Genomic DNA, 27274 nt, shown 5'->3' on the forward strand with positions numbered 1-27274 from the left:
TGAATTCATTTTAATAGGTTAACATCTCAGAGTTGTTGGTATGTATGTCAATGCAAAGGAGAGCTAAAACAGTTGTCAGTTTGTGTATCTCTCTGGTTTACATATCTATGCAGACATTGCTGTTAATTTATCTTGTGCTTTTTTACTCCTTCATGTATCAAGTACATGAAAACTGGATGGTCACTCATCACTTAATCACTCAGGAACTCATTCACTTGGAGCAGACACTCACCACCACTGCCTGGACCTAACATTCACAGCAAGAGGGGAGCTGAAGTGGGGCCTTAGGAGTGCTGCTCCTTGTTTTTCAGGTTTTGGAAGCATACATCCCTTGCTAGCCAATTTATGATTCACATTAGCCTTTGTGCTGCCTAGTGGGGCCCTACTTTGCTGAGATATTTGGAGCCGCAGGCATACTTAAATTTGAGTTTATTTTCACTAAGTATCTATATGCAGAAAACAGATAAATGAGCTTCCACACAGTTTGAGTTCCAGACACATCTGCCTAGTTACCATGGACTGCATCTAATCAAGGTCTTTGTATGGTATGTACAGCTGTCTAGGAACTAATATGATTCTTCAGACAAATTTATAATTTCATTAGGAACATAGACCTCTGTTCTTCAGCATTGCTAAGAGTTGGTCCATGGAGTCTTCTACAGGAAGTCCCGAGTTTGTGTTTCCTAGTGTTAGCCATGCCACGCAAGATCCAGCTCCAGAGATGAAACCGCATTAGTGTAGCAGCATGCTTGAGTTGTTGAGCTCAACTAACATCTATGTTCATGCTGATATCTTAGTTCTGGATCCAGTTTTGTTTGGAAAGATTGTGCAGATCAATCATTAAAACTTTTATATACTTCCTAGCAGAAGTAGGAGGATGAGGTGAAGGCTGACATGGAATTTCTTACCCTTTAGTGTCAGTGCATCCAGGGCTTGTTCTATGTGAAACTTTTTACAAGAACAGGTAGTGATAGGACAAGGGGAATGGCTTTAAAGTGGAAGAAACTAGATTAAGATCAGATGTAAGGAAAGCTTTCTTTCCTGCAAGGGTGGTGAGGCACTGGAACAGGTTGCCCAAAGAAGCTGTGGATGCCCCATACCTGGAAGTGTTCAGGGCCAAGTTGGACAGTGTTCTGAGCCCTCCAGTCTAGTGGGAGGGGTCTCTGCCTATGTCAGGGAGGTTGGAACTAGATGATCTTTAAGATCCCTCCTAACCAAAACCATTTTGTGATTCTATGAAATACAGAATTGTACCATTTGACTTATGAGTAGATTTCATGATGTTGCAGATCTGCGTGCACACACACTACTGTGTCTGCCATTCCAATTTTATCTCCATTTGAAATTCATTTAAATTTGACATTTTAAATGGTGTGGGGGTTATTTTCCCTAAAATTATATTGATCTTCTGTGTTGTAAGTAATTTGATCGTGTGATTTTGATATAGCATGCTGTGAAAGCTCAGCATTTTTTTCATTTTTCCTTAAAGAAACATGTATGCACGTGGTCTTACATGGAGTTTACATAAAAATAATGCCTATATCCATCTGTATTACCAATTTTCAGATAAAGTTCTTTTCCGGGAAGAATTCTTATGAAAATAATTGCATTTGCAGTATAGAATCAGGAGCATTGAATTATAGACTTGTTTGGATTGGAAGGGACCTCTAAAGGTCATTTAGTCCAACCCCTTTGCAGTGAGCAGAGACATGTCCAGCCTGTTCCAGAGTTGCGACACCCTCATAATAAAAAATGTCTTCCTTATATCTAATCTGATTCTACCCTCTTTTTGGTTTAAAACCATTTCCCCCATCATATCAAAATATTGCACTCTGCTTGTCTCTTGACATTTGAGATGGGTCTTGTTTTGTTTTGTGTACTGATTTTATTGGTCTTCCAACAGTGGTGGCTTTTTTTGGGTAAGCCTGGGTTGTCTTTCAATTAGATACAAAAGTGAGGAGGGGTTGTGTGTATGGTTTCGTGTGTATAGTTTCCCATTGTGCTATGAAACTTCTTGGGAAAATACATTTCTTTTTCATTAATTCCAGCTATAAATAAAGTAGTGGAGAAACAGATAGAGATGGGTGTAATGTTTCCTGTTGTGATCTTTGAGACAGAATGGATGAATGAGTCATTCATTTAAGTAGCAGTGCTGATAATAAAGGCTTCAAGGAAGATATTAAATTCTGTCATTGTGATCTGCCTGTGCTCTGGCTCTGGATCCTGAAAACAACGCTCCCAGACTGTCCAGCTCTGCTGCAACACAGCCTGCTCTGGCAGTTGTCTGCTGATGCTTTGCCTGTTAACCCCTTTTACCATCAAAGCTTCTGAAAGCCAGACTATTACTGTGCAAAGTGGAGAGTCCTGATGTCTCTGGCTGTGATGCTGAAATGCACACAGCCTCACTGCTGGGTAGAAGGCAGGGCTGCTGCTCTTGGGAAGGAAGTGAAGAAATTGACTTTTAAAAATAAATACTTCATTTCTGTGTTTGTGTGTGCACTGCAGGAGTTTTGGTGTGTTTTGCATGCTACTGATGTCATAGTACATGTGGTTGCTGCTTGTTTTCAGCTAATGTCTCCACTGCTCTTTTTCCCTCTCACAACTGAGTATCAGTTTCTGCCCTTGCATCTACAATTTCCACCCCCCTGTAACTTATGCCTCCCACTATTTCTCACGGAAAAATAATGAGTTCTACTGATTATTTTTCTTATTTCTTCCCACTCCCTCAGCCCCAAGCCTCACTAGCCTTCCCACTTCAGGAAGGGGGAAGTAAAAATAGCAACAAAATTAGTAATCCTTCTGCGCAGACTCTTTTTTGCTACTGTCAGTACTCTGCCGTAACTCAGATTCCTGGGGAGAAGGGTTAAAATGCAAGCAGTTGCTGGAACCTTACATCTTGTGGTATAAGAATCTAATAACACAAAAGTTTTTCAGTTGCATGGAGCTACTGAGAGGGAGAATTAAATACAATTTCCTTATGACTATATTAGCAAAGAGAAGCCAAACCACATTCTTTGAAGAAACAAATACTCTTTAGATCATTACTACTTGCTGTTATAAACAAACAGAGTAAAACAAAGCAAAAATTTATTAGCTTAGACAACTCTTTTGTAGAATTAATTGCTTTTTAAGTATAGCGTAAAACTGTTGCTTTTATGTATCTGAGTTATTTTAGAGTGCTTTTCTCTAGAACAGCAGTAAAAGGAGACCACACATTAATGCTGTATTTAAAGCAATTTTCAGAACTTCAGATTGGTGACACCATGTCCATTTTGTTTCTATAATAAAAAGTTTATAGCAAGTATGGTATACTCCATCTAGGCCTGATTTCCAACTGAAATCAGGTATGACAGAGCTTGTCAAACTAATTTGTTCTGCCTGGTTAGCCATAATTTTGGGTGGTTTTTGTTTGGTTGGTTGGGTTTTTTGTGTTTGTTTGTTTGTTTGTTTGCTTGGGGGGTTTTGTACTTGTTGTTTTGGGGTGGGTTTTTTGTATTTGCTAAACAGAACTCTGACATTTCCTGGAAGAGGGCTGAAATGAATTTTTGGTAGTCTGTAAAAATCCATCTGAGCAGGCATGGCTTTAGCATTAATTCATGGCATGCTAAACTCAGAGACAGCCTCCTAGTGCAAGAACAATGTTTCTCACTTCTAGGATTTGCCTACTGCCAGTTATTTCATATCACTTCAATCTCTCACAGTGAAAGCCATGAACAACAAATGCTACTTTACACATGCTGCAAAACTTCAGGGTTCATCTCCTGTGGTTATTGTGAACCACAGACTGGGCTTTACAGCTGAGTTTTTCTCCAGGGACAGCCACCTTCCCGTTCTTGGGGGAATGTGAGGATGTGGTGTTTTTTAATAACACCACTTTGCATGCTGACTGCTTTTAATACAGGGGTTGGTAGTGCTCTGCCTCTCAGTGGCTGTAATCCTGCTTCTTTCTTGTAGACAAGCAGGTGGATTGCTAATGATTGCCTGAATTTAGATCCAAGGTGAAACTCAGAAGGTGCAACCATGCACCATGATCCTGAGGGTGGTTTGGTGCAAGTGTGTAAAAGGGTGGGTGGCCATAGCACTGATGGAAAAATTGTTCTTAGACAAGAGCTGGTAAAGCTGGTAAAGTTTTGAAACATGGTGGTGCAGGAAATAGTGTTTCTTTCTGTTGCCTCAATGGTCTGTAAAATAGTATATTACTTCATACTTCAGCAAGGTGGATGTCTTGATTAATCTGAGCAGTCTTGCAATGGAAATGGAGTCCAATTATGCATTATGGAAAATATATTGGCTCTTTCTGTAGATAAAGTAATTTTGACTTGGAAAGAAATTATTTTGCTTTTAGAGGATGTGATAGCATTTTCTTCTCTTCCCACCACTGTTTGACCTAGCTATTGTGCTTAATTCTCTTTTAATGGCACTTTTCTTCAAATCAGAAAAATTTTCCTGAAAACACCTGGGTTTCCATTTGCTGGAACATCTTCCGCAGAATTATTCATCCTCATCCCTTTGTCACACCTTTGAATTTTTGAGATTAATTTGCCTCATTTTGCAAAGTGTCAGTCACAGGCTCTCCTTTTCTTTCTTTTGTCTGATCATTTCACTTTCTATCCTCTCACTATTACCCACTTATTCTTCTGTGAGCTCTGCTGCTTACCTGCCTCCCTTGCCTGCTCCTCAGGCATGAGATCAGACCTCATCGCTCTCTACAACTGCCCAAAAGGAGGTTGTAGCAAATTGCTCTCTTCTCCCAAATAACAAGCAGGAGAACAAGCAGAACTAGCCTCAAGTTGCACCAGGGAAAGTCTTAGACAGGATATTAAGAAAAGTTTTTTCACTGAAAGGGTGTTCAGATAGTGAAGCAGGCTGGCCAGGGAAGTGGTTGAGTCACCATCCCTGAAGGTATTTAAAAGACATAAAGCTGTTGCACTTAGAGATGTGTTTTTTTGGTGGCCTCGGCAGTGATGGGTTAATGGTTGGACTTGGTGTTCTCAGTGATCTTTTCCAACCTAAATGATTCTGTGATTCAGTCACTTGCAGGCATCTTTGCTCTTCTTTCCTTCCGTTCTGAATCTTAATTTCTCAGGGTGTTTGGAGCAATCCAAACTTATCCTTCAAACTTTATTCTTCTGTGTAAAGTGTTTTGCTTTTGTGTCCTGACTTCATGACCAAAGATTTTCCATGAATCTCATCTAAGTATGAACTGTAAAAATCTTCTTTTTTTGCCAGATTTACAAGTTTTGGATCTATCTGGCCCTTACTCTCATATGATTTCATTACTCATCCAAATTAATGCTTCATCCTTATCTCTGCCATTAGTCTGGGTATACTTTCTTTGGTGGAACTTAGATTACATTTCTTACATGTGCATATTCCAGAGCATATGTAAGAGGTGGTTTTAATGGTCTTCTCATCATATCCCATATTCTGCTGCCTCTGAAACCATTCAGATAATTTTTCCTGCTCCTACATTTAAGTGTAAAAGCACTGAAAAAAAAAAAAAAAGAAATAGCTCCTAGAAACTTCTCCCACCTTTAAATAGACATCTCCATTGTGTTTCTTCTTTGTTGACTTTCACTGCTTTACCAGTGAACTTTAGTTAGGGTCAAAAATGTACTGAAATGAACTTTTATAGGGTTTATTTGAAAAATGTGGTTTACATGAAGAGTTGACCCTTGCTAACCCTAACCCCAACCCTTTCATTCCTCTCCCCTGGAATAACCTTGCTCTAATGTTGTGAAGAACTGTTCCTAAATGGCTGCAGGGGGTAGGGAGTTGCATTTGCCTTTAGATTTCTGTAATAGTGACTGCTGTCTCTGGGAACACTATGTTCTCCATACATTCATTAGTGGGAAATAGGCAGATTTAGTTTACAGTTTGCTGGACGTGCTTAGAAAAGGTACTTAGTGGGAGAAAAGGTTCACAAATTGCTACAGCAGGTAGCTTTGATGCATTCTTTCTCTACGCAGAAAGATAAAAACCTTCAGGGTTCACTGGATAGGCTCAGATTTCTCTGCTCAGTTGTTTTTTGGCTTGGCAGATTCTTTTTTGCTAGATTATTACAGTGAATATTGCTTTTTCCTTTAAAGGATTGCTATTTTTTTCCCAGCCAGCAATCTCATTTCTGATGAAGTTTTAAATATTTAATAGAGCAATTGGTCTGTAGAAAGAACTATTTGCATTGTCTTTGTATTCTTACATGATGACTGAGGAAATTGACAAAGCAGTACTTTGTGTAGTTTTTATACTTATTTCCAAAACAGAAGAGGATAGATGTTTTCAATTTAGCACAGAATTCCCTACAGTACTTATCAGGCTTTACAGTCTTAACATTTTTAATCAGTTGTAAAAGATCATCTTACTCTCTGATTTATATAATAGACCTTAGTTTTTCTATTTTTTTGCTTCATTTGACTTCAGAATGTTTCCAACGCTATAAAAAAATGACATTTTGGTAATCGTACTTTCATCTTTAATTTTTCCATGTATCAATGTTGATAACAATATCACTTTTTAGACAGTGCCTTTTAAAGACAGAAATGATTAGTCATAAACCAAAAGAGTTACAATATTTAATATCATGCATATGACTGAAATTTTCCTTAACATCTTGTTGACTAAAGTTTTCAAGGGACTAATGACTGGTCATGGGTTTTGAATTCTCCAGCTGCTGGAAGGCTCTTAATGTTTTCTGGGGAGCACTGGGACTCTTCTTTCTCTTCCCTCTCGAGAGAAACTGTGGGAGGAATTGAGAGATATATAAAACTTCCCTGGTACTCCCAGAAGTTTTTCTTGTGTGGTGGTCTAACAGTCTCTGCATTAAGGGGAAAAATACTTTCTTTGCTCCCTGCTTTCCACTCAGTTTCAAGCACCTCTTTTGCCCACAGATGGTGTTTCCTCCTCTCCTGTCCAGTTCCTGACACTGGCCAAGTGAGGCTCTTCCAGACATCACTGTTTTCAGTGAGCTGCCCCTCTGAGAACAGACACAGGGCAGTTGGTGGCAGAGTGGGTCAGCTCTGAAAGCAGCTGGTGGAGAAGAACCAGGTTGGCTGCACCACAAGACTGCAGTGTTTTGCATCTACCATTTAAACACACAGGTTAATCTGTTGGTTGTGTCTGACCAGCAAAATAAAAGTTGTAGCCAAGACAGAAATTCTGCGGGAGCACATCTTCTTTAGCAGTGATCCTTCTAGAAGTTTTGGGGCTAATTCATACTGTAAACCTGATTTTGTGCTCTCAGAATTAGCAAGGATGAGTACAAATACACCTGGCTCCTAATTATACCTATCCAACTCAGTCTTACCAGTGTCCTTGCCTGCTCATGAGGTTCTATCATGACAGATGAGCAATGAGGGAATTACTTTCAAGGACTTTAAACAAGTACACACCTGTAGAGTGATACATAATGTGCCTGGCTGGTCCTTTGAGAACCCTTGGGTCACTGGTTTGTCATTGCTATGCACTCTTCTTGAAATCTGCCAACCCAGGGTTACTTGCAATGAAGGATTTACTACTAATACTTCAATCATAGAGTGCAGAAATGAAGGATTGTGTCGTTTACTGAAGATAAACTTTGCATTTAAAAAGCTGTTACTCCTTCATTCAAACTCCTTCAAAAGCTGTTATTTCTTCATTCCGTATTGGATACTTTTCCGCAGAGCCAGCCTTTTTGGGTGCTGGGAAAAAGCATTATTTCACAGATGCCATTAAATCTGGGGCAAAGATTTTAAGAGCCATAAGGCAGCATCTCTACAACAGATTAGAGAGCCTTGTAACAAGAGGCTAGTGCACAATCTGGCCAGTTGGCAGCAAAAAAGGAAAAATTTGCTCAAGAGTAAGGGTAAGAGCATTTTAGCTTGGAACAACTCAGTAGATGATGCAGTTGCTAGGAAATGTCTTTCATTTCTGGAAAAAGTCTTGAGGTGGAAGCTAATCAATAAGGTAGATACAGTGTGATGTCATTTGTTGCCATGGTTTCTGAACTTAGCAGTCTGTTATCTGCAAATAGTATTGATGGTTGCTATGCAGTCGAATATTTTCATATTGTTGTTTTACTGTTATTAAGCACTTTAATCTTAGCTAAAGCTTCAAAGAGCAGACCACTTAGGAGTTTAAGTGTTTTAATAGATAGGCTTCTATTACAACCCTAAAATATCTTGAATTTTGCTATCTAATAACGACAGACTTCAGCAGGAAGTGAACAAGGTTAACATTTTGGTGATTAAATTTCCACAAAGCAGTTGACATTTTCTAGTAAATTAATCTGCAAATTAAATTCTGTGGCATTAGTGCTATGACTCTTTACATGGCAGATCATGTGAAAAAACTGGTAAGCAGTCAGTCCTCTGGATGATAAGGCAGTCAAATATATGAAGCTCTAAATGGCTGAAAAGCCATCACGGTTTCTTGAACAATTGCCTTGTGCTTCATGTATCTTCCACTGTGGGATTGTGAAATCTTTATTATGTTTGGGTTTTCCTAGAAAATACTTTGTAGCAGCTAAATAAGCTGAAAAGAAAATGAAACTTATTTTTTCTGATAGTTGTCAGTGTGAAGAGAAAGTATTCTCAGGTCAGATCCTTTAAATCAAACATAACTTCATTTTTAATGTTCTATGGAGATGTTAGTTTTAGTAGAATGCTTTGTATCATTTTTATGATTTAGTGGAATCTCTTGAAGCCTTTTGTCTTCATAGTTGAGTTTTTGAAAGCATTTTGGGGGGAAGAATGAAAAAGAGATGAGCAGAGGAAGGGAATTTAAAAATCAGATGATGGCTTCCTGAATTCTAGGGTTTGTACATCTTAAGAGTGAAATTTGCCATGCTGTCTATTTTTCTCTTTTTCCCCAATGTATTCTTTCTCCTCCCCTTCAATTTCCACTGCTCCCTGCCTTAACAACACATTTCTTTAGAAAGTGTTTTGCCACCTTCTTTCTTGTCTTCTTCACACATCTCTCCTCTGTGTGGTGACTTTGACTATCACCTTTCATTTGAACAGAGAAGTAACTGCCTTCCTAGTCCTACTTGTCCCCTTAATACAGGGAGTGAGCTGTCAAGGATGCACTCTCAGTGGGAGAACCTGAGGAAGATGTCATGAGGAAAAGTGATGCCTACGGCTAAAATCCTGCTCCTACAAAGTGGGCAGGGGTGTCCTGGATGACTCCTTTCCTGGAACTCCTCTAGAAATTCCCTGTTGGCTGTGCAGAAATACAAAAGGAGCTTTCGAGTACAAACTCAAAGCAGGGCTACTTAGAGCAGGCAGATGGAGGAGACGTGTCAGCTTGATGATGACAGCAGATGTCAAGCTAACAATCTGAAAAGGAAGGTAGCAGCACAGCAGTAGTTCTTACCAAAATTTTTAAGGAGAGGTGGGGGAGGGGAAATGAAAAATCAAAAGCAGAATGAAAAGAAAGGCAGCATGGAAAAGGAGATACAAATCAGTGTTGCTGACTGGCAGGAGCTCTGAAAGACTATCTGATGCTAAATCTGTAAAGTGGTGCTTGCTGTTAAGTGGAATCATCTAAAAAAATATTTCACTATTAAGCTGTCACAAAGAAAAAAGCATTTACTTCAGGTGCCATATGCCAACTGTGCCATCAGACTTCCAGTCATATATCCTGTGTGCTCTAAAGCTGGGGGACAAGTCCCACCTGTTTGAAGTTGCTCTTCCATGACACTTGCTTTTACAATACTGGATGTTCAGTTGCTTGCACTATTGTGAAAGGTGCATTGTTTGGGATAGCATACTTTTATTTCTTGAGATCTTTTTATCTTAGGGTTATTTGGGCTTTTTGTGTTTTGAGGTTTTATACCCTTAAGAACAAACTAAACTGTCAGACCTTCTTTGGTACTCTTTCACATCATAAAGCAATTAGATTAAAAAAAAAACCCTAAAATAAACATAGTTTTTCTGTCTAAGAAAATATGCCCATGATACCTATTATACAAGGGAAATCTTGTGCTTTGTACTAGTGAACAGCTTGATAAAACACATCATAGTGGAAAGTCTCAGGCAGCTTTAACAAAATACTTTCTTAATTTGTGAATTTCTGCTGTTTTCCTTAGGCCAAATATTTATACACATTTACATCCATTTATTTCAGGCCTGTTGATAGTTCTGAACAGTAGCTGATGCAGTTATTGCAGCTGAGAGGTGACCAGTATGGCTAAGAAAATTACAGATATTTAACCTAATTATATGCATCAGCTAATGCTCATGTCATTTTAATAAAAAAAATCTCAGAACTTGCTGTTAAAACTTGGCTTTAGTGTACAAAATTATTGGAAATAAAAAAAAAAGAGCACAAAATTCTGAAGTTTGGAAATTACTTTAGATTTATTAAAGCCATTTTCATTTCATTTTATGTTGGTATGATTCAGCTAAGCCTTTCTCTGGAGCTTTTATATCTTTAGTTGAGGTCTTGGGTCAGTCATGCTGCAAATAATCTTTTTATGAGTAGACTCAAGGCATGTTTACTTTCTGTATACTGATTTAGAAAGAGAAAGCTAATTCTCAATCCAAACCCAAGCAAGTAGTTGTTCTTGTAATAACTGCCGAATGTTTTCTCTTGTGTATGAGGAGATACATGCATAAATTTATTTTTCATAATACATTGCAGAAAAAAAAGTGCTTATTGCTTGAACATTTTGTGGAAAACCCAATTATGACACAATTTTCAAATTACCTCCACAAAAACAAGTCCTTCACCTCAAGTCCCCAGATTTTCATTGTTTGAGTGAGATCAGTCAGGTATTCATGCATTTGAAGAGATTCTAAGGATACTTTTGTGCATACTTAGGATGCTTCCAAAGGTTCCCTTTTCCTGACACCTCAAAAACCACCCAACGAACCAGATCCAAGAATAGCCAGCATTTTAAAACCCAAGGATCCTTTCATGGCAGGATTATTTTTTATCTAGTCAGTGCTATATATATATATATATATATATATATATATATATATATATTTTTTTTTTTTTTTTTTTTTTTTTTTTTAAAGCCATTCAAGATGGGAATTAATTCCAGGCAATTTTTGGACTAGGACATACAAAACACACAAAGCAGGGCCCCTAAGAAATCTGTAGCTGTTTCCTTTCCTGCTTGAGTCTAAATTTCTGTACATTGATCAAGCTCAGCTGGAATGTGCTGCTCTGAACACCTCCGACTGAGCAAGGCACCACCCTATTCTTGGCAAGTGTTGCATTTTGTTTTCTGATTTTGTGGTACTCTTTCTTCCCTTTTATTCCCTCCACCACTCAATCAGTGGATTATCTTTTGCCTTACTTGAATCTGTTACCTTCTATTACTTCTTTCAGCCACATCTGCTTCCCCTCACCCTTTATGTCCACTGAAAATCTGTGGTCTTCCGTACAAATCTTCCCATCCCCCTTCTCTGATTTGCCATTTCTGAACATTGTTTTAGATCATCTTGCTCACATCCAGCATGAAATGAGTTCTGTTGGCCGAAAGACACAGCAGCTTTACTCAATGTGCTCAAGTTGCCTGAGATTATGTGATAAAAAAGAAATTGCAATTTCTGACAGGTAATGCTTTCAGATTTTAAGCCTGGGAGAGCCATGGGGCAGAAAAATCCTTACTAAAGGCAGATTCCCTTTATTTATCAGTAGCCTGAAACACCATTTTTTTGATATGCCAGATGAACCTGACTTTCTTTTACCACACTCTCATTGCAATTTGGCACTGTCTTCTTTTCATAAAAAACCAAAAACATAAACAGAAGAAAGGCTTTGTTTATTCGTTTTCATTTAGAAGATAAAAATTCATCATCCTGCACAGAAAAATCCTTTATGCTATAGAGTTATAGGCAGGGAAAGACAATGAAGTATATCTTATTAAATTCAGTAAATATTTTTACATTGAAAGCTTATCTCTTCCTTTGCTGGCCAAAACAGGGTGAAAATACTTTATTTAAAAAATTATATGCTTCTGGCACAGAGTTTTAAAATTACCTGTATAAAGGGGACTTTCAGTCAATCCATATAGGCAACTGGAAATCTGTTTGAATGCAAGCAGCTAATTGACTCAGCAATTTGCATGGGGATAGCTTTAATGTAGATCTAGAAACTGTTTAGTTATGTTTTATAAATGCTGGACATGAGGAATGAAAAAATTCTATAGTAAATGGGCAATAAAATCAAAAGCTAAAATCTTAGGGCATTTTTCTTTAAAATTCTAGAATCAGTTATCTAATGAACTGGTGTTTTGATGAGATGTGGCACTTTAATTCCCTTTAAAAACAAAAAAAAAAAACAACCTAAGCTGATCTTTTGTCACTCTAACAGCACTAACAATTATTAGTGATAAGTTAATACTCCTATTGACATCAATGGGAGGAAGAAGTGTGAGGAAATATTAAAATATTAAGACTGCAGGCAAATAAATGTCTTGTATAATTATTCTATTCTTAGCATCTTGCAATGCAGTAAGTAGCTTAAGCTTTTCAATGCTAATAGCTCATATAAGTTTCATTATAAAGCTGCCTTCATCTGAAGCCCTCTGATAATGACATTTACCCTCCCTGCGAGGAAGAGTGGAAGCCACTTGCTGTAAAATGTCTGAGGTCAACTGCTTTCTTTTTACTCATAAAGTGTGGCTCTTGCACAGATGGTTGAGAAGGTGCAGAATGTTATAGTCATCCCATGTTTAATTGTTTCTGTATGCCTTGGAATTTAAAGAAAATTTAGGATGTATGGCAGTATCTTTCCCTGTATAATCAGGTTGCTATGGTAAACCTATTATTCTATACAAAGAAGGAGTATGTTTAGTAAAGTGCTGATTCCTTTTCAGTATAATGTGAGTTTCAAATTACTTTTGAATGATGGAATTTGTTTGGTAAGTATTTTATCACAATAGCTAAGAGAAGATCACAGAATAAAGTGTGGCTTCTGATATTTCAGCAGCAGATTCATACTATATAGTTAGCTGTTCAGAAGCAATAGAACTTTAATTCTTTGTTAAATTATCTCCTCAGAGTTAGCCCAATTTACATAATCTAACCAAAATCTCACTACTTTTGGAGGCAGAATATTTTTGTAGCCAGTACAAAGTGGCATTTATTTAGTGACACCATTAAATTAATTTCTCATGCTGATCTTGTAACATTTGTAAAAATAAAGGAACTAATAATTTGAGTATCAATTTCAGCAGCAGCATAATAAACTACTATAATTGTATTTTAAAATATTTAAATATTAAGAAAGAGCTCAAAGAAATCCTTTTCTAGAGCACCTGCTGACTGAAGTTTCTGTCTATTTTCAAGATGCTTTCAGTTCTGCTGAGGTCTGCAGTCAGATGATCTAAACCTTATTTGGGTGTAATTTAGGTGAGAGCCAGGCAAAAAAAAAAAAAAGAAAAAAAGAAAAGAAAAAGAGGCACAGATTTAGAAAGTGGGGCCTAAATTCCCTTTGATCTTGTATCTCTTACATGACAAAAATGAGCTTGATCTTCCAGGGGTGGGCTTCCCTCCATTTTTCTGCTGGTGAAACTGTTGCACATTAACTAAAACAAATAAATACTACTTGCAGCAGGGACTGAGAGGAGCCTGTTCCCACTGCAGCTCAAGGGACCAGCCACTAGACTCTGACTTATTAAATTAAGCATTACAGAAGATAATGCTTAGTTACAGAACATGCAGGATCCTCATTATGGGACTTTCCTTTGCTCATTCCTCTTGAGGATTTTCCATCCCTAAAGACTCCTCCAGTCAAAGCAGTTTGCTTAAAATGATTTTACCGTCTTGAGGCATCCTAACTACAGCAATGGCTGGCCAGGATGTGACTGCTGAGGGTTCTTCTTGTGTTTATGTCACAGTCTCCACAACAGATGGGTCCTGTTCATCAGGTGCCTCTCAGCCTGCAGGTTCCTGACTGTTCCTTGGGACAGGCTGATGTGGTACTTTTGCAAAAGTGATCAGGTTGCCTAAGGTAAATGCATAAAAAGAGACAAATTAGACTCAATAAAATTCTCTGTATATTTAAGCACTAAGGATTTTTTTTACAACTTCTAATGTGGCTGTCCTTGACAATTAATTATACCTTAGAGAATGCAGGCCAATAGCATCATTTTTTTCTGTAGGCAATCATATCTTAAATTTTGTCATGATTACTAAGCACAACTCTATTTCATTATGTAGTAGATGCACTTCCAATAAAAAGTTTCTTTCTGAAACAAGTATCCTCATATAATTGACAATGAATCATAGTTTTTTAAATTATGCATACAATAAAGGTATTAAGAAGTATTTACTCTACTTTTCTTTTGTATGTCTTTGCTAAAATTCTTGCCCTTTATGTCCTTCTAGATTGAATCCTGCTGCATAAAATGTCAGCTCAGAAGTTCAATGTATGTTGAAGCTTGGGAAGATGAAGAATATAGAAATTATAAAATGAGCTTAGAAATCTTTTTCCATAAGTAAAAAGATCTCTCCCTATTCCAACTTAATTAGACTGTTTTCCTTAAAAAATTAAAAAAAAAAAAAAAGCCAAACAAAAAACTGAACCCCAAAGCCCCACAAACAAATATAACAAATCAAGGGTAGAAGTTGGGAAAAGAAGTAATCATTTGTCAGTACCTTACCCTAAAAGGTTTTATTGTCATGACACCTACAGTTGGAAAACCTTTACTGAGTTTTTCATTAACAGTCCTTTCCCATTTAATAAAATATTTCAGCAAATGCTGGGAAAAAATAGTGCAGTGTGTTGTGAACTGTCTGGTTGCATAATGAAAAGCTGCACTTGGAGGATATTTTTTTTCTTTCCAGCAATCCTATAAATTCGGGGATTGCATTCAGTAGAGCAGTGACCACACCCAAGCTGAGTTTCACTGATGCTGTGACTAAATTAAATCAATAAGGGCAGGTGTTCTGCATCCTAGTCCATGTCTCTGGTGGCCATTCTTTACACACAATATCCCTTCCCAAGCCCATCAAACATAAGAGTTTGGTCCATGATTTGTGCCATTTTTAGAACGTTCTTTCCCCAGCATTGCATAAAATAATTTAAAAACATACGGAGGCAAACTCTTAGAAGTTAGGGCCCGTTGGCTAAACTGAGTTTGTCTCAGATGTGTGCAGTGTAGGACTGTCCTGGATATTAATTTTTCCACATCTGGCCATTTTGTACTCACTGCTCTCAGGGTTTTGGAGTGAAATCTGTGGGAACTTGGATAAATCTGTTGTCCCTTTAAGCTCTGGGGAGCTCTACTCTAAATAGATTGATGGAAGGGGAGACTGTGACAGAGGTTGTGCTTATTTCCTCAGATCTAGACAAGAAAAATTACAGGGATTTGGCTTTCAAAAAGCTTGACAGAGTATTTGAAGAATTATTTTTCTACATGAATAGAGAGTATCTTGGATAGCTCTGTGCATAGACTATTTAATTCTGATCGCATTTGTCTTGGTGTTTCTGAGATATGTGCTAAATATTTTAGATCAACTATAGAATTTAATTATGCAGATAAGCATGGGCCAGCTCAGTTATGCTGAGTTCAGATATGAAAAACATGCAATGCTAGTGATTGCTTATTGTTGCCATTTCCACTAAGATTATAACAGTGATATACTTTCCATCTGGTTGCCATGGAGGAGGAATAGTTTTGTTTTGCTATGATTTTGTTTGTTTGTTTGTTTTTTAAAATTGTGTTTATGAGTTATACTTTAATCAATGCAGTGTGACTTGTAGTTTATCTTTGGGGTCAGGATGCAGCATAACCTTGGGGTTTATTCAATCTATTTTACTTTACTGAAATCATGACTCTAACAATTATTTATTCTTACAGGGAGATGTGAATGTGGCCAATGCACTTGTTTCCCTCCAGGAGACAACAGAGTTCATGGCAAAAACTGTGAATGTGATGATCGACAGTGTGAAAATGCAGATGGCGATGTCTGTGGGGGTATGTGTTCACTTAATATCACATAACAGAGCAGAATTTAGCAGCATAACAAAACTAAATCCTGACTATATAGCTTTCTGTTCTCCTTGATTTTATAGTGGAATGTCAGTGTAGACTATTTAGATCATTGATTGATAATAAGATGGCAGATTTTTGTTAGAAAGAAGCACTAGAAGTATTGAACATGTTAGAGAATATTTATTTTAAGACTTTAGGCATGCTAACACATAAATGGAAGAGCTGTATTCCATCAGTTCCATCAGACACTTAAACAAAAACCTAAAACATTAGGTAACCTTTCATTGTGCTTAGTTGTGATGCTTTATTGAGGGTGTTTTAATAAACCTAAAGGTACTGATGACCAGTAAAACTTTTAAATATTTTGTAGGCACTAACAATGATATGCCTGTTTTCTAAAAAAGTGGCAAAATATGTTATGAAAGAATGTAAAATGCTTGAGAGACAGTGTCATAGTAATTGTAGATGCAGATGGTTTATTTTAGTGTTGACAGTGAAAACCTTACATTGTGATATTTCAGTAAAGTATGTTGGTGTTCAGCAGTATTTCAAGGTAGTTTTGGATATGTAAGTGCATGAATACCACATGGTATTTTATAAGCAGCCAAATAATATTTATCATTAATGCTCTTTTTCTAGTTTTTATGTGATTTCTTTTTAAAATGACTCTTTGATTCTAAATGTTAACAAAGTTGTTGGTATGAACAATGGCACACTGTATTGTATTCCTTATTTCTATGCAGAAAAAAGAATTTATTGCTTCATTTTCCTCATCTATATAAAAAATTCTGACTACCGGGAATATTCCTTCAAGGTGTCTGCCATGCAGAAAATATAAACATATATAGAAAATTTTCGTTTGAATTTCTAACCAGTCATAAAAAAAAGTTTACAACTTTCAGAGTAATTCAATAATATGAGTGTTTAGGGAAAAAAAAAAAATTTTAATTTTGTGTAAAAGACATTGAAAAAAAACACTGAAAGTCTGTTTCATATTTGTTAGGTATTAAATAGTTGGGACATAAAATTCATCATCGTCCATGATAAAAATATCTCTTCTGTTGATGTCACTGTTTTACATTATTAGTATCCCTCTCTTTCTTTTGGGTTTGTCTATGCTTCTGTCTCAGCCTGAACTTCCTGAAATATCTTGCTGAACTGCTTATTCCTTTATCCTCCATTGTCCTCTTTTCCTTGCTATTTTTCTACCACTGTTGCTGCCTAGGCAATCACAGTAAGGACATAAGCTCTTGCTAGTAAATCTGCCTTCAGAGCATTATAAGCTGGACTGTGTGGGGTCTGACAGTGAGCACTGAGTGCCTGTAAGCACCAAGAAGGAAGACCAGTGTTTTCAGGTTAAGTGCATGCTGAAATGAGAAATGTGAATGACAACCTAAATGATTTGAATAAGAATTGTTACTGGCCTTCTCCAGCCAGCAGAGACTGATTAATAGCTTGCTTTCCAGACCAGCTGTCCATGCAACGATAGAAAGACATGAGGTGAAAGCTGTGATAAATTAGGGTACAACTGAATGAGATCGCATGGCCATGTTTCTGCAGGATGGTAGTGAGTCATTCGCTTAAAAATTCGGCTGTCCATCATTGCAGTACCAAGAATAGAGACTTAATGTCTCCACAAAGACAGAGGTTGCAGGAGGACTCAGCATAGATTTCACAGCACTCTGCTATTAGAAATTGATTCATATAATTATGGAATCACAGAACAGTTTGGGTTGAAGGGGACTTTTAAAGATCAGCTAGTCCAACCACCCCTGACATGGGCGGGGAACCTTTCACTAACACCAGGCTGCTCAGAGCCCCATCCAATCTAGCCTTGAACGTTTTCAGGGGTGGGGAATCCACAGCTCTTGGAAACCTGTTGCAAGTCTCAACACCCTAATCATAAAAAAATATCTTTCTTATATCCCAGCTAAATCCATTATCTTTCAGTTTAAAACCATTGGCCCTTGTTCTATCACTACAGACCCTGGTAAAAAAAATATCTCTCCATCTTCCTTATATTCCCCCTTTATAACATTGAAAGGTCACAGTAAGATCTTCCCAGAGCCTTCTCTTCTCCAGGCTAAACAATCTCAGTGCTCTCAGCCGTAAGAGGGGTGCTCCATGCCTCTGATCATTTTTGGGGATAGTCTCTGGACCTGCATGAACAGATTCATGTCTTCCTTCCTTGTACTAGAGACCACAGAGCAGGACGCAATACTCCAGGTGGGGTCTCACCAGAGTGGAGTGGAGGGGGAGACTCACATTCCTTGATCTGTTTTCCAGGTCTTTCCTTCATGTTCCTTTTTCTGTGCCTCTGTACATAGACTTGATATGCTAAGACTGGAGAAGGTGCCTCTTGCAGCCTTTTTGAGATAGAGATGCTCTACCTAATGGCCCTTGCCCTACTGTTCAGGTTTTTTGGTTATGTAAAATTTTCCCAGGTATACTTCAGTGTTGATCCACAGAAGTATTTAAAATCACATTTGTTTTGGTTTCTCTTAGTTCTTTGAGTCTTTCATGGGCAAGTTAAGTGGTTTTGCTGTGCACACATGACCAGAGAATCATGTTTGCCAGCACAAGTCCTTGGCAATGCTTTTGTTGCCTTTTTACACCAGGCTTGATATTTACTCATCCTGTAACCTGGTGAGACATACTTCTCTCTGCCATCTGAGGTTATGGCTGAGCTGCTTGCTGCAGATGTGTCCTAAGGTTTCCAGCAGTATTTGTTTCCTTTCTGCGTCCAGTCATGTTTTCCAGTGATTTCATTATTAGCTGCTCCACCTTGCTGGGCCAGCTACTGTCCCTTAAGATTTTTTTTCTGTTTCAGGATTGAGGGCAGGCGAACAGGAACTCAGAACAACAGTAAAGATCAGTTTGAAATGGATTTAATAATGCTCTTAACTTCCTTCACTTCAATTTGTTCTCTGAATGATTATTGGCCTAGCTATGAGTTCTTGTCACAGCCAAGTAGCAGCCATTAAAGGAATCCAACAAAACATTTGCTGTCCTCTGCATACCACAAGTTCATGTAGAATTATGCTGATTAAGAACTCTGCAATGAAATTAAACCAAACAAAAATAGTAAAAAGTTGATTAAAACTAGGATCACTAGCAAAGGCTTAACTTGTAACAGGTAACTCATATGTAACAAGATAGGTATACTTAACAAGACTCTTTCGTATTACTATGGATGTACCAATTTTGTATTAGATCAATCTATCGTTCTGTGCTTCAAATAGTGAGCCATCAATAAGAACATTAGCTTTGATAAGGCCTTTTAATGTTTATTCATAAATGTTTGCACTGTCTTTAACACTAAGAAACAACTAAGACTGGTCATTCCAGTAAACCTGTTCTTTGTCACTCGTGACAGTGGAACACTTTAAGTCTGATTTCTTTATTTTCAAGAGAGCAATTCCATTTTGGTGACTTTTTAGCTAATTATTTTGGCCAGAGCACATAAAAATACAATCCTCACCAAAATGCAACCCTAACACTGTAGGGAATTTAGCTGTGTCATGCCACATCAAAGAGTAAATGCAGATTATCTTTTTTTTGTTTCATACCAATGACTTTAGTTATCATTAGATTGAAATTCCAGTTATACTAAAAAGGCTTCCAGAAGCTGGAGGAGTTGACTTATTCTTGGAGCAAATGCTGAGGTAGTTTTTATTTCCCTCCTTACTCAGATTTGCCTTCACACCTCTGTCTTCTCTAAGTGTAAGAAAACAGTGCTGCAAAAACTTTGCTTGAGATTTATGGGAGGGGAGGTTCATATTTTTTTACTAAATCCACTAGTAAATTAATTTTCCCCACTCAGACACAGGTTTTGTTGATTTCATCCTCTTGCATTCTCATGCCCAAATACAACCATCAAAGTGTCTGCATATAATAGTTTGGTCAGGATTCCTTGGGTGTGGCACAGAACACGGATAAGAGATGCCATCCATCAAAGTTTTGGTAGGTCTTTTTATTTCTTCTCAACTGAAAATTAAAAACTGGTCATTAAATACTTCTATTATATATTCAGGACCCAAAAGTTAGGGTGATCCTTTTGACTCACAATTTTTCTTACTTTTATCTCTGTAAACTTGAAGAAAGTCTGGTACCTGTCTGGTACCAGTCATCTGTGCCTCCTGATTTTTTGCATTCTTAGTTCTTGACATTCTTAGTTTCTGACATGCTGTTCTTGTTGGGGTTATGAGGAAAAGAATGACACAAGTTTTTTTCTGTGTCTGCACTGACGTCTTTTGTTGTTGAGCACACACACTTCTGCCAACAAGTCATCATGAAATTCATCATATTGTTCTGTGAGAGTGCAGACCTTCTGATTTTGACAAAATAACACATTCCTTCGTTTACTCCTGTGAATGTGTGTTGGTTTTCAATGCAGGTCATTTGATCTCATTCTGGGGTTTCTTCTGGCACCTACTGACACATTTTCATCCATGCATCGTTTGCACCAGTATTAAGATTTCCAACGTTATTCTCTATGAATTGCCAGAGAACAAGGGAAAATCTGAAGTTTATAAGGCATGCATATAACTTAAGCCACAATTCCCAGCTTTCTAATGCTTTAAATTTTTAAAACTGAGACAGAAACTTCCATATCACATTCTTATAATGATGGGTTCTAGGATTGCAGTCATCACCAGGATGTACAATGGAAAAGCTCCCTCTCAAAATCTGGTATAAGTTGCCCCTAATTGCCATGTTCCTTTGAATATAAAATTTTCATTACCATCCAGCCAGGCTAAATAATTGGATTCAGAGGAAGGTCTGCCTTTTTTTTTCTTTTTTTTTTCTTTTTTTGGAACATAAGATATACAATGGGAAATGTAAAATCTTTCTTTTTTTATGAAAGTCCTGGGTCCATGCTACAGAAATCATGAATGACATTTATTTTTCTCATCTTTTCAGTGGAGCAGAAGCATGATATTTTCAGATAGCATGTTCTTATGTGGACCAGGAAGACCATAACCATAGAAATGAGAGAGTTATGATTAATTATATGCTTCATTAAGCAAAGCTAAGTATGGCACAGTTGCTGTCAGACAATTTCCTCATTTCTTGCACTAATGTTGATACACAGAAACAGAAGTATATAAGACATTTGTAGAACTCTCTAATATATGTAAAAACAAAACAAAAAATTAGGAAAGGCAAATAATACCTCTCACTCTCCCAAACAAAGACAGGTTTTGGCACTGACTGCTCTGAGAATTCAGAAATATGACTCCTGAGTCTACCATGGCTTCTCCAGCTATACAGCACATAATTTCAAAGTCTTCAGGCACCTAAATTAAAGCATTTTTCATCACCTGTGTTCCCAAGACTACCCTTGCCTGACCCCACCTTGGCTTCACAAGGACACAGGAGTGCCTGTCTGGCTGCTGCCAGCATGAGGATGTCCTTGGTGCCTTAGGGCATGTTCAATGCCACAGGGCATCTGAATTGAGCCTCTAATTTCTCTGAGGTTCCTACCATGTTAAGATAAAAGTTTATATCCTATCCACCAGCTCTTTCATCTGTTCTATCAAAAAGTCTTTAGAGCAGGGACCATATTCTTTTGGGAGAGGAATCTGAAGAACATATAATTGTTGCAGAATTCAGTACTATATATAGATAGTGAATATACTAGATAGATATACTCTATATATATGTATCAACAGAGAATTTTTATTATGGCATTTGTTTTTGAAAAATGCAGTTTATTCTCCTGGGGGAAAAAAAAAATTAAAAATCCAGAAAACCAAACCAACAGTTCATACATGTTTACTGAGTATAGCTGGTGCTAACAAAGGTGAAAATGATGGTATAAAGAGTGGCTAACTCATAGTCTAACTGGAAAAAAATGAATGTGAATTAGGGTTTTATTCTGACAATTCTAAGAGGAGAGTTAATGATTCAGTGCCTGTGTCCTTGTGTTTAACTGCTTCATCCTAGCTCTGATGCACATCCAGAGGTAGAAACAGATAAATTTGAAAGAACCAGTTGGTATTAGATTCAAGAGTGATGACTGCAGCTAGTACAGGTACTAATGACATTGCACAGTCTGTATTAAATAAAATTAATTTTAATTTTTTCTAATTTTTTAAAATGCACTATAGATTTATGTCCTGGTCACTCAGACATTTGTGTAGGTGTATGAAAAGTCAACACTTAAAATAGATGCACAGAAAACTAAGTTTGTTTAGCTTTTCATATAGCATAAAATATGATTCAGGTTTGCAAAAAGCATTTTAATTTAATCTTTCTGCTCCAATGAGAAATAAAGAAATGTCTAGTACATTAACATTCAAGTTGATTAATGGATATTAATTTTTTGACTCCAAAAGGGGCTTTCCTACTGAACCTCTTTTATTAGGCTTTAAATAGCCATGACACTATTCCCATGCTTCCCCTACATTGAATTCTGTGCTCTTTGTGCAGCAAAAGCCTGTCTCTGAGCAGGCCATGCTCTCAGAACTCCTAAGACATGTACCCCACACCAACATCTCTTGAAAGTTTGTTCCAATAGTCATCACCCTTGTCCGAAAATGCTGGTTCATTTCTTACATGATTTTGTCTGCATCAGGTTTTCTCTCTTGCTTTATCTTTCTCTGGTAGTTTGAGAATACCTGTTCTCACACCCTCTGAATTCCTCAGAACTTTTTAGTAGCCTTCCAAGTTTTGCCAAAATCTCTTCAAACATGGATATCACAGAGTTGCAGGACTTTAACACCATCTCATCAATGCTCTAATTTTACTCCTCCTCCCTTTTCTCCATGTGGATAGATGTGAGAATGACATTGGCCTTTCTTGCTGCAGTGTTTCCCTTGAAGGTGCTACTGAGGTGCCTGACTGCTGTGTTACTCAAACTGGAGCCACGGTCCACCTTCACTAAACTTAAACAAGACTAACTGACCTACTTTGAAAATGTAACAGACAGTCAGTATTTTAATTCACATTTATATTAGGTTTCTCCAGCTGCAGTTGTTACAACTGTTCTGGTCTTCTGGTGTTCAGTAAAAAACAAAAAATAAAAATCAGTGCTCCAAGAACATTTTTAGTAGCTCGTTTAGCATATTTGGGCAGGGTAATGAAGCCTGCTCACCTTGAAATATTTCTTGCAGATATATGTGGTTTAGTATTCTCTTCTGTTAATAATATAATGGAAAGTCCTCTGATTTAGAAGGAAAAATAAAAATGAAAATCCTGTTTCTATTTAAATACAGAGAAAAATGTTTGTTTCGTTTTCTGGAGTGTTCTATATCAGGGATCCTGTGTTATGCTGCAATTTTTCATATTCTTATTAGACTTTTAAAAATATTTATTTTTCATCCATTTAAAATACATTATATTTAATTAGTTTGAGAAACTTCTGTTCATGAGGTGCCAAATTTTGCTTGGGTCTGGCCTCAGTTTGCTTTTCAGCAACATCATCTGTTTGTAATAGTTAGCCTGTAAATAAGAACCAACTTCCTCTGTAATGATTACTTCACCTTTTCATTGTGCTGGTGCTCCCCTGTAGTGTTGCCTTTTTTATTACAAAATGATTGTGCAGGTTTTTGGGGAACACCGACAACAGCTGCATGAGTAATCCTAAACCAAAATTTCCTACAACACAATTTCAGTTCCAGGCCTGGCAAGTAATAATTCATCATGGTGCCCAGTTTGGTTCAGATTGATTTGGGTTATAATGAGCCCCTGCTAGTAATCTGCCACATCTTGCTTTTTTGCTGAATTCATATTTCACATTTAAATCTTGTGGTTATTTGAGTTAGAATTCTAAGCAAAATGACAGACACCATCTTTTGACACCATCTTTTTTGTCTTTGCCTCTTCCACATCAAAGTCTTTATTCTTTGAGATAAATTTTTAAAACATTGTTGATTATTTAAGGTTCATTAACATAGCCTTTTATGAATAAGCATTTGCAATGCAATTTTATTTTATTTTAACTGTTTTCTTTTAGATCTGAAATATTGATAGATCAACACTTCTCAGTGTATATGCTTAATCTGAATGGTTAGGGGTAGAGAAAAATATCTATTTGAAGAACTCCAGCCAAAAAGAATTGCTTAACAGGATAAAATATTGATTTAACTATTCAGATTAGCCCTTTCTTCTGTGATGTGCAAGGAGGATATTCACAACTAGACCATGTAAAGCAGTTGTTCTCAGGCTACCACACTCACATCAGATAGCTTAGATTTAACAAGCAGTGGGCTGAACACTTGTACACTTGCCACCTCAATGGATGAGGCATCCAAAAAGCTGCAGCTGCCCAAGCTGGTGTCAGCTAGGAACAAATATTATTTTTTTTAATGGATTATTTGAAACAAAAGAATCCTTTATGTTTTGAACATTTATATGGCATAAAGGAGGAGAGAAATTTCCTTTACAGAAAAGTGCAAGTCAAATTTTATGTGGTAAACTGCAAGCTCTGTTTGCTGCAAATTTATAGATTATTCATTACCTTTTTATTTGACTTGTGTAAAGGGTTTACAGATATGATCAGTCTCTTCATTCAGTAACACATAATGACTGAGAGAAAAATGCCTTAAAATTATTTTATCAGTGAAATTGTAATGGATTTCATACTATTCACTGCTAAAAGAGTAGAGGTATTTGTATATTCAGAAGTAGTTTTCCAACAGTAACATCCAGTTGTATATTTTGCTCTTAGTTAGTGGAGCTAATCTGAGTTCTAATCTCTGTGTTACTAATTAAAAATAAATGAGGTTGATAAAAATGCTCTGACAGAAGCTTAATTTTAGTTAGTTCATGTAGCCAATTGCATGACATCTATCTGGAAGGGGCATATGGGAAAAGTACATCTGCTTGTTTTCTACCTCTTGCATTTTGGGTGGTCATATAGTTCTTGTTTCCCAGTTTGATGCAAGACTTCAAGTAGCATCAAAGTTTTATCATTGCTAGTTTTCAATTTTTAGAAGGGGGTAGAAATACTGTCATAATAAGAGTGTGTCTTTGTTAACTGAGCCTTTAAAGGTGTATAATGATTTGGTAAATATGATAAAAATATATTAGACATCAATATTATAATATGATAAAAAAATCCCAAATATAAATACATCTTCTGGGATACAAAAATTATTTTGAATTTTTAGATGCTGGAAATGACAGCTACAAGTCTTTTGAGTTCCCAGTATTTTTGTAGTGAAAATTTGTAAAGTATTTGACTATCAGCAAACTTGAATGCATTTCACTTTCAGCAAACTACCAGGTTTGTCTCTCCTCTGGCCTTCTGCCAGTGTTGCCTCTCAGTTTACAAAATCAAATTGCACTGGAGGCTCATGAGAAATCCACTAATCAGGAAAACTAAATTGCTGGTTTGCTTCCCTGCATCCTACAGCTTCATGCTTTCCCAGATACTCCTACAGCTTGTTCCCTTCTTCCCAGTCCATGGACCCAAATTATCTCAGTCGCTTCATTTTTCCTCCCTTGCCCTACATAGAAAAAAGGATAGGGCAAAAGTCACTGCTGTGTGTTTGCTTCCCTGGTAACTAATTAGCTAAGGAATTATTGTCTCTGATGAAGAAATATTATTCAAAGCTGAAAAATGTAATTCTGGCTTGGAGACATTTCTTACTTCTTTTACTTCTATTCTCCCTTCCTATATTCTTGTCTATATTAGTTGGCCCTTTTCCCTTCTTCCTGGCAAAATTTTGTACTCAGTTTAATATTCAACATATTTTCAATTTTTTATTAACCTTTATACAAATAATTGTTTTAAAATTCTATTTTATCTTACCCTTCCCTTCTTTAAAGTGTGAGTTATGGCTTCTAGTGTCTATTTCTCACCCACGTTCTAGGGTTCCCTTGACCTATCCCTCACTTGTTTTCTGCTCATCATTAGGGCATTACCCTTTTTAACAGAAGAAGGATAGAACTGGAGAAGACCATCCTGCTGGGAAGCTGTGCTGTCCACCCATCAGTCAGTCTACCCCATAGCACACTCTTCATACTGAAGAGGTCTGGTGCTATGACCACAGTCACAGATTTCTGCAACCACAGTGACAGTTTTCTGCTTGTCTTGCTCTTAACCAACATTGGTATCATTACAGGCCATGGTATCTGCTCATGTGGCCGATGCATTTGCCAGGATGGGTGGTTTGGAAAGTTGTGCCAGCACTCAAGGAAGTGCAACATGACGGAGGAGGAGAGCAGAAGTCTCTGCGAGTCAGCGGATGGCATATTGTGCTCCGGGAAGGGTAAGATCTGGCAGCTGAGCTACCCTGTGTCAGTGCCTGACAGAGGAAAATAATCATGCTCTGGAAGACTAATGTGCATGGCAGGGGGTTATTGTTCAGTAACCCTCTCTTTCAAAGGCACTCATTATTAAAAGGAAGTTAAGGGATGCTCTGTAATGCACTTGCATCCTTTTTGTCAGACACCCACCCCAGCCGTACACATTCGGCAGCGTTGCTCTCCTATACAATTTGTTAGTAGCATATAATTTCCTAAATGTGTTTAGCTGATGGTCTGTGTGGAACAGCTGGACATTATAAACTAAATGTCAGTGCTCCTTCCACTCTGGGGAAAAAGGGCACTACCCACAGTAACACTCCAGTGGGGAAGATGGCACATATATTAATATTGGACAATGGTATGTGGAGGAAAGTGTTTAAAAGCAATTTGGTACCCTAATCCCTCTGCTCCCCAAAACAGCTACAAAGGAAAAGTAGCTGTCTGCAACCCCCACAAATGAATGCTACAGACTTTCTCATTTACTAATTTTCATTCATCTGGTTGCATCAGCTTCAGTTCAGCTCTAAAAAAATTGCCACAGGGTAGAATAAAAGTTAGAAAATCCTGATAATTATCTGAAATTATTCTCTGAGGTTCTTACCTTGCAGTCTTTCAGGCTAGGAAATTGCATTAATGGAAAGAGGGCTTTTTAGCTCCCCCGTAGTGCAAATTGCCTATTTTTGTATATAATATGTCTGAAGGAGAATAGACAAAAAAAAAAAAAAAGACTGGTTGGAGGCTAGAATGCACTCAATCCAGACTCTGTGTGTCATTTCCTATATTTGTATGTCCCTTGCATAGACAGGAAAGAAATCTGCCAGCTGGAAAAACCAGTTAGGAACCCTCTACATCAGGCAGATTTCCAGTTTTCCCTTTGGTAACTTTTATTTCAGTGCAGAGGAAATTTAAATGGGGTTTCCAGCCCAGGCTTCATCTATCTGTATTATCACTTATCAGAATTCTCCCTATTGCACCATTTAATTTTGTTCTGGGGCTTTTTCCGCCTCAGTTGATGCAGTGTCATAAAAAATGAGAAAGTTGCATTGTTTCTCTATTTTTTCCAGATGGGACTATCTTTAAATTAGTATA

The 27274-nt window shown here is 37.3% G+C and overlaps 1 protein-coding gene across 1 annotated transcript in view; it reads left to right on the forward strand.

Annotated features, from left to right (window-relative positions):
* Window positions 1–27274, forward strand: part of ITGBL1 (integrin subunit beta like 1) — a 125205-nt gene that overhangs the window by 91810 nt on the left and 6121 nt on the right. The window contains exons 8-9 of the mRNA XM_059839305.1: window positions 15794–15910; window positions 26002–26148. Of these exons, the coding sequence (XP_059695288.1) occupies window positions 15794–15910; window positions 26002–26148 (264 nt within the window). The remainder of the gene's footprint in view (window positions 1–15793; window positions 15911–26001; window positions 26149–27274) is intronic.

Source organism: Haemorhous mexicanus, chromosome 2, assembly GCF_027477595.1.
Source record: "Haemorhous mexicanus isolate bHaeMex1 chromosome 2, bHaeMex1.pri, whole genome shotgun sequence".
Lineage (NCBI taxonomy): Eukaryota > Metazoa > Chordata > Aves > Passeriformes > Fringillidae > Haemorhous > Haemorhous mexicanus.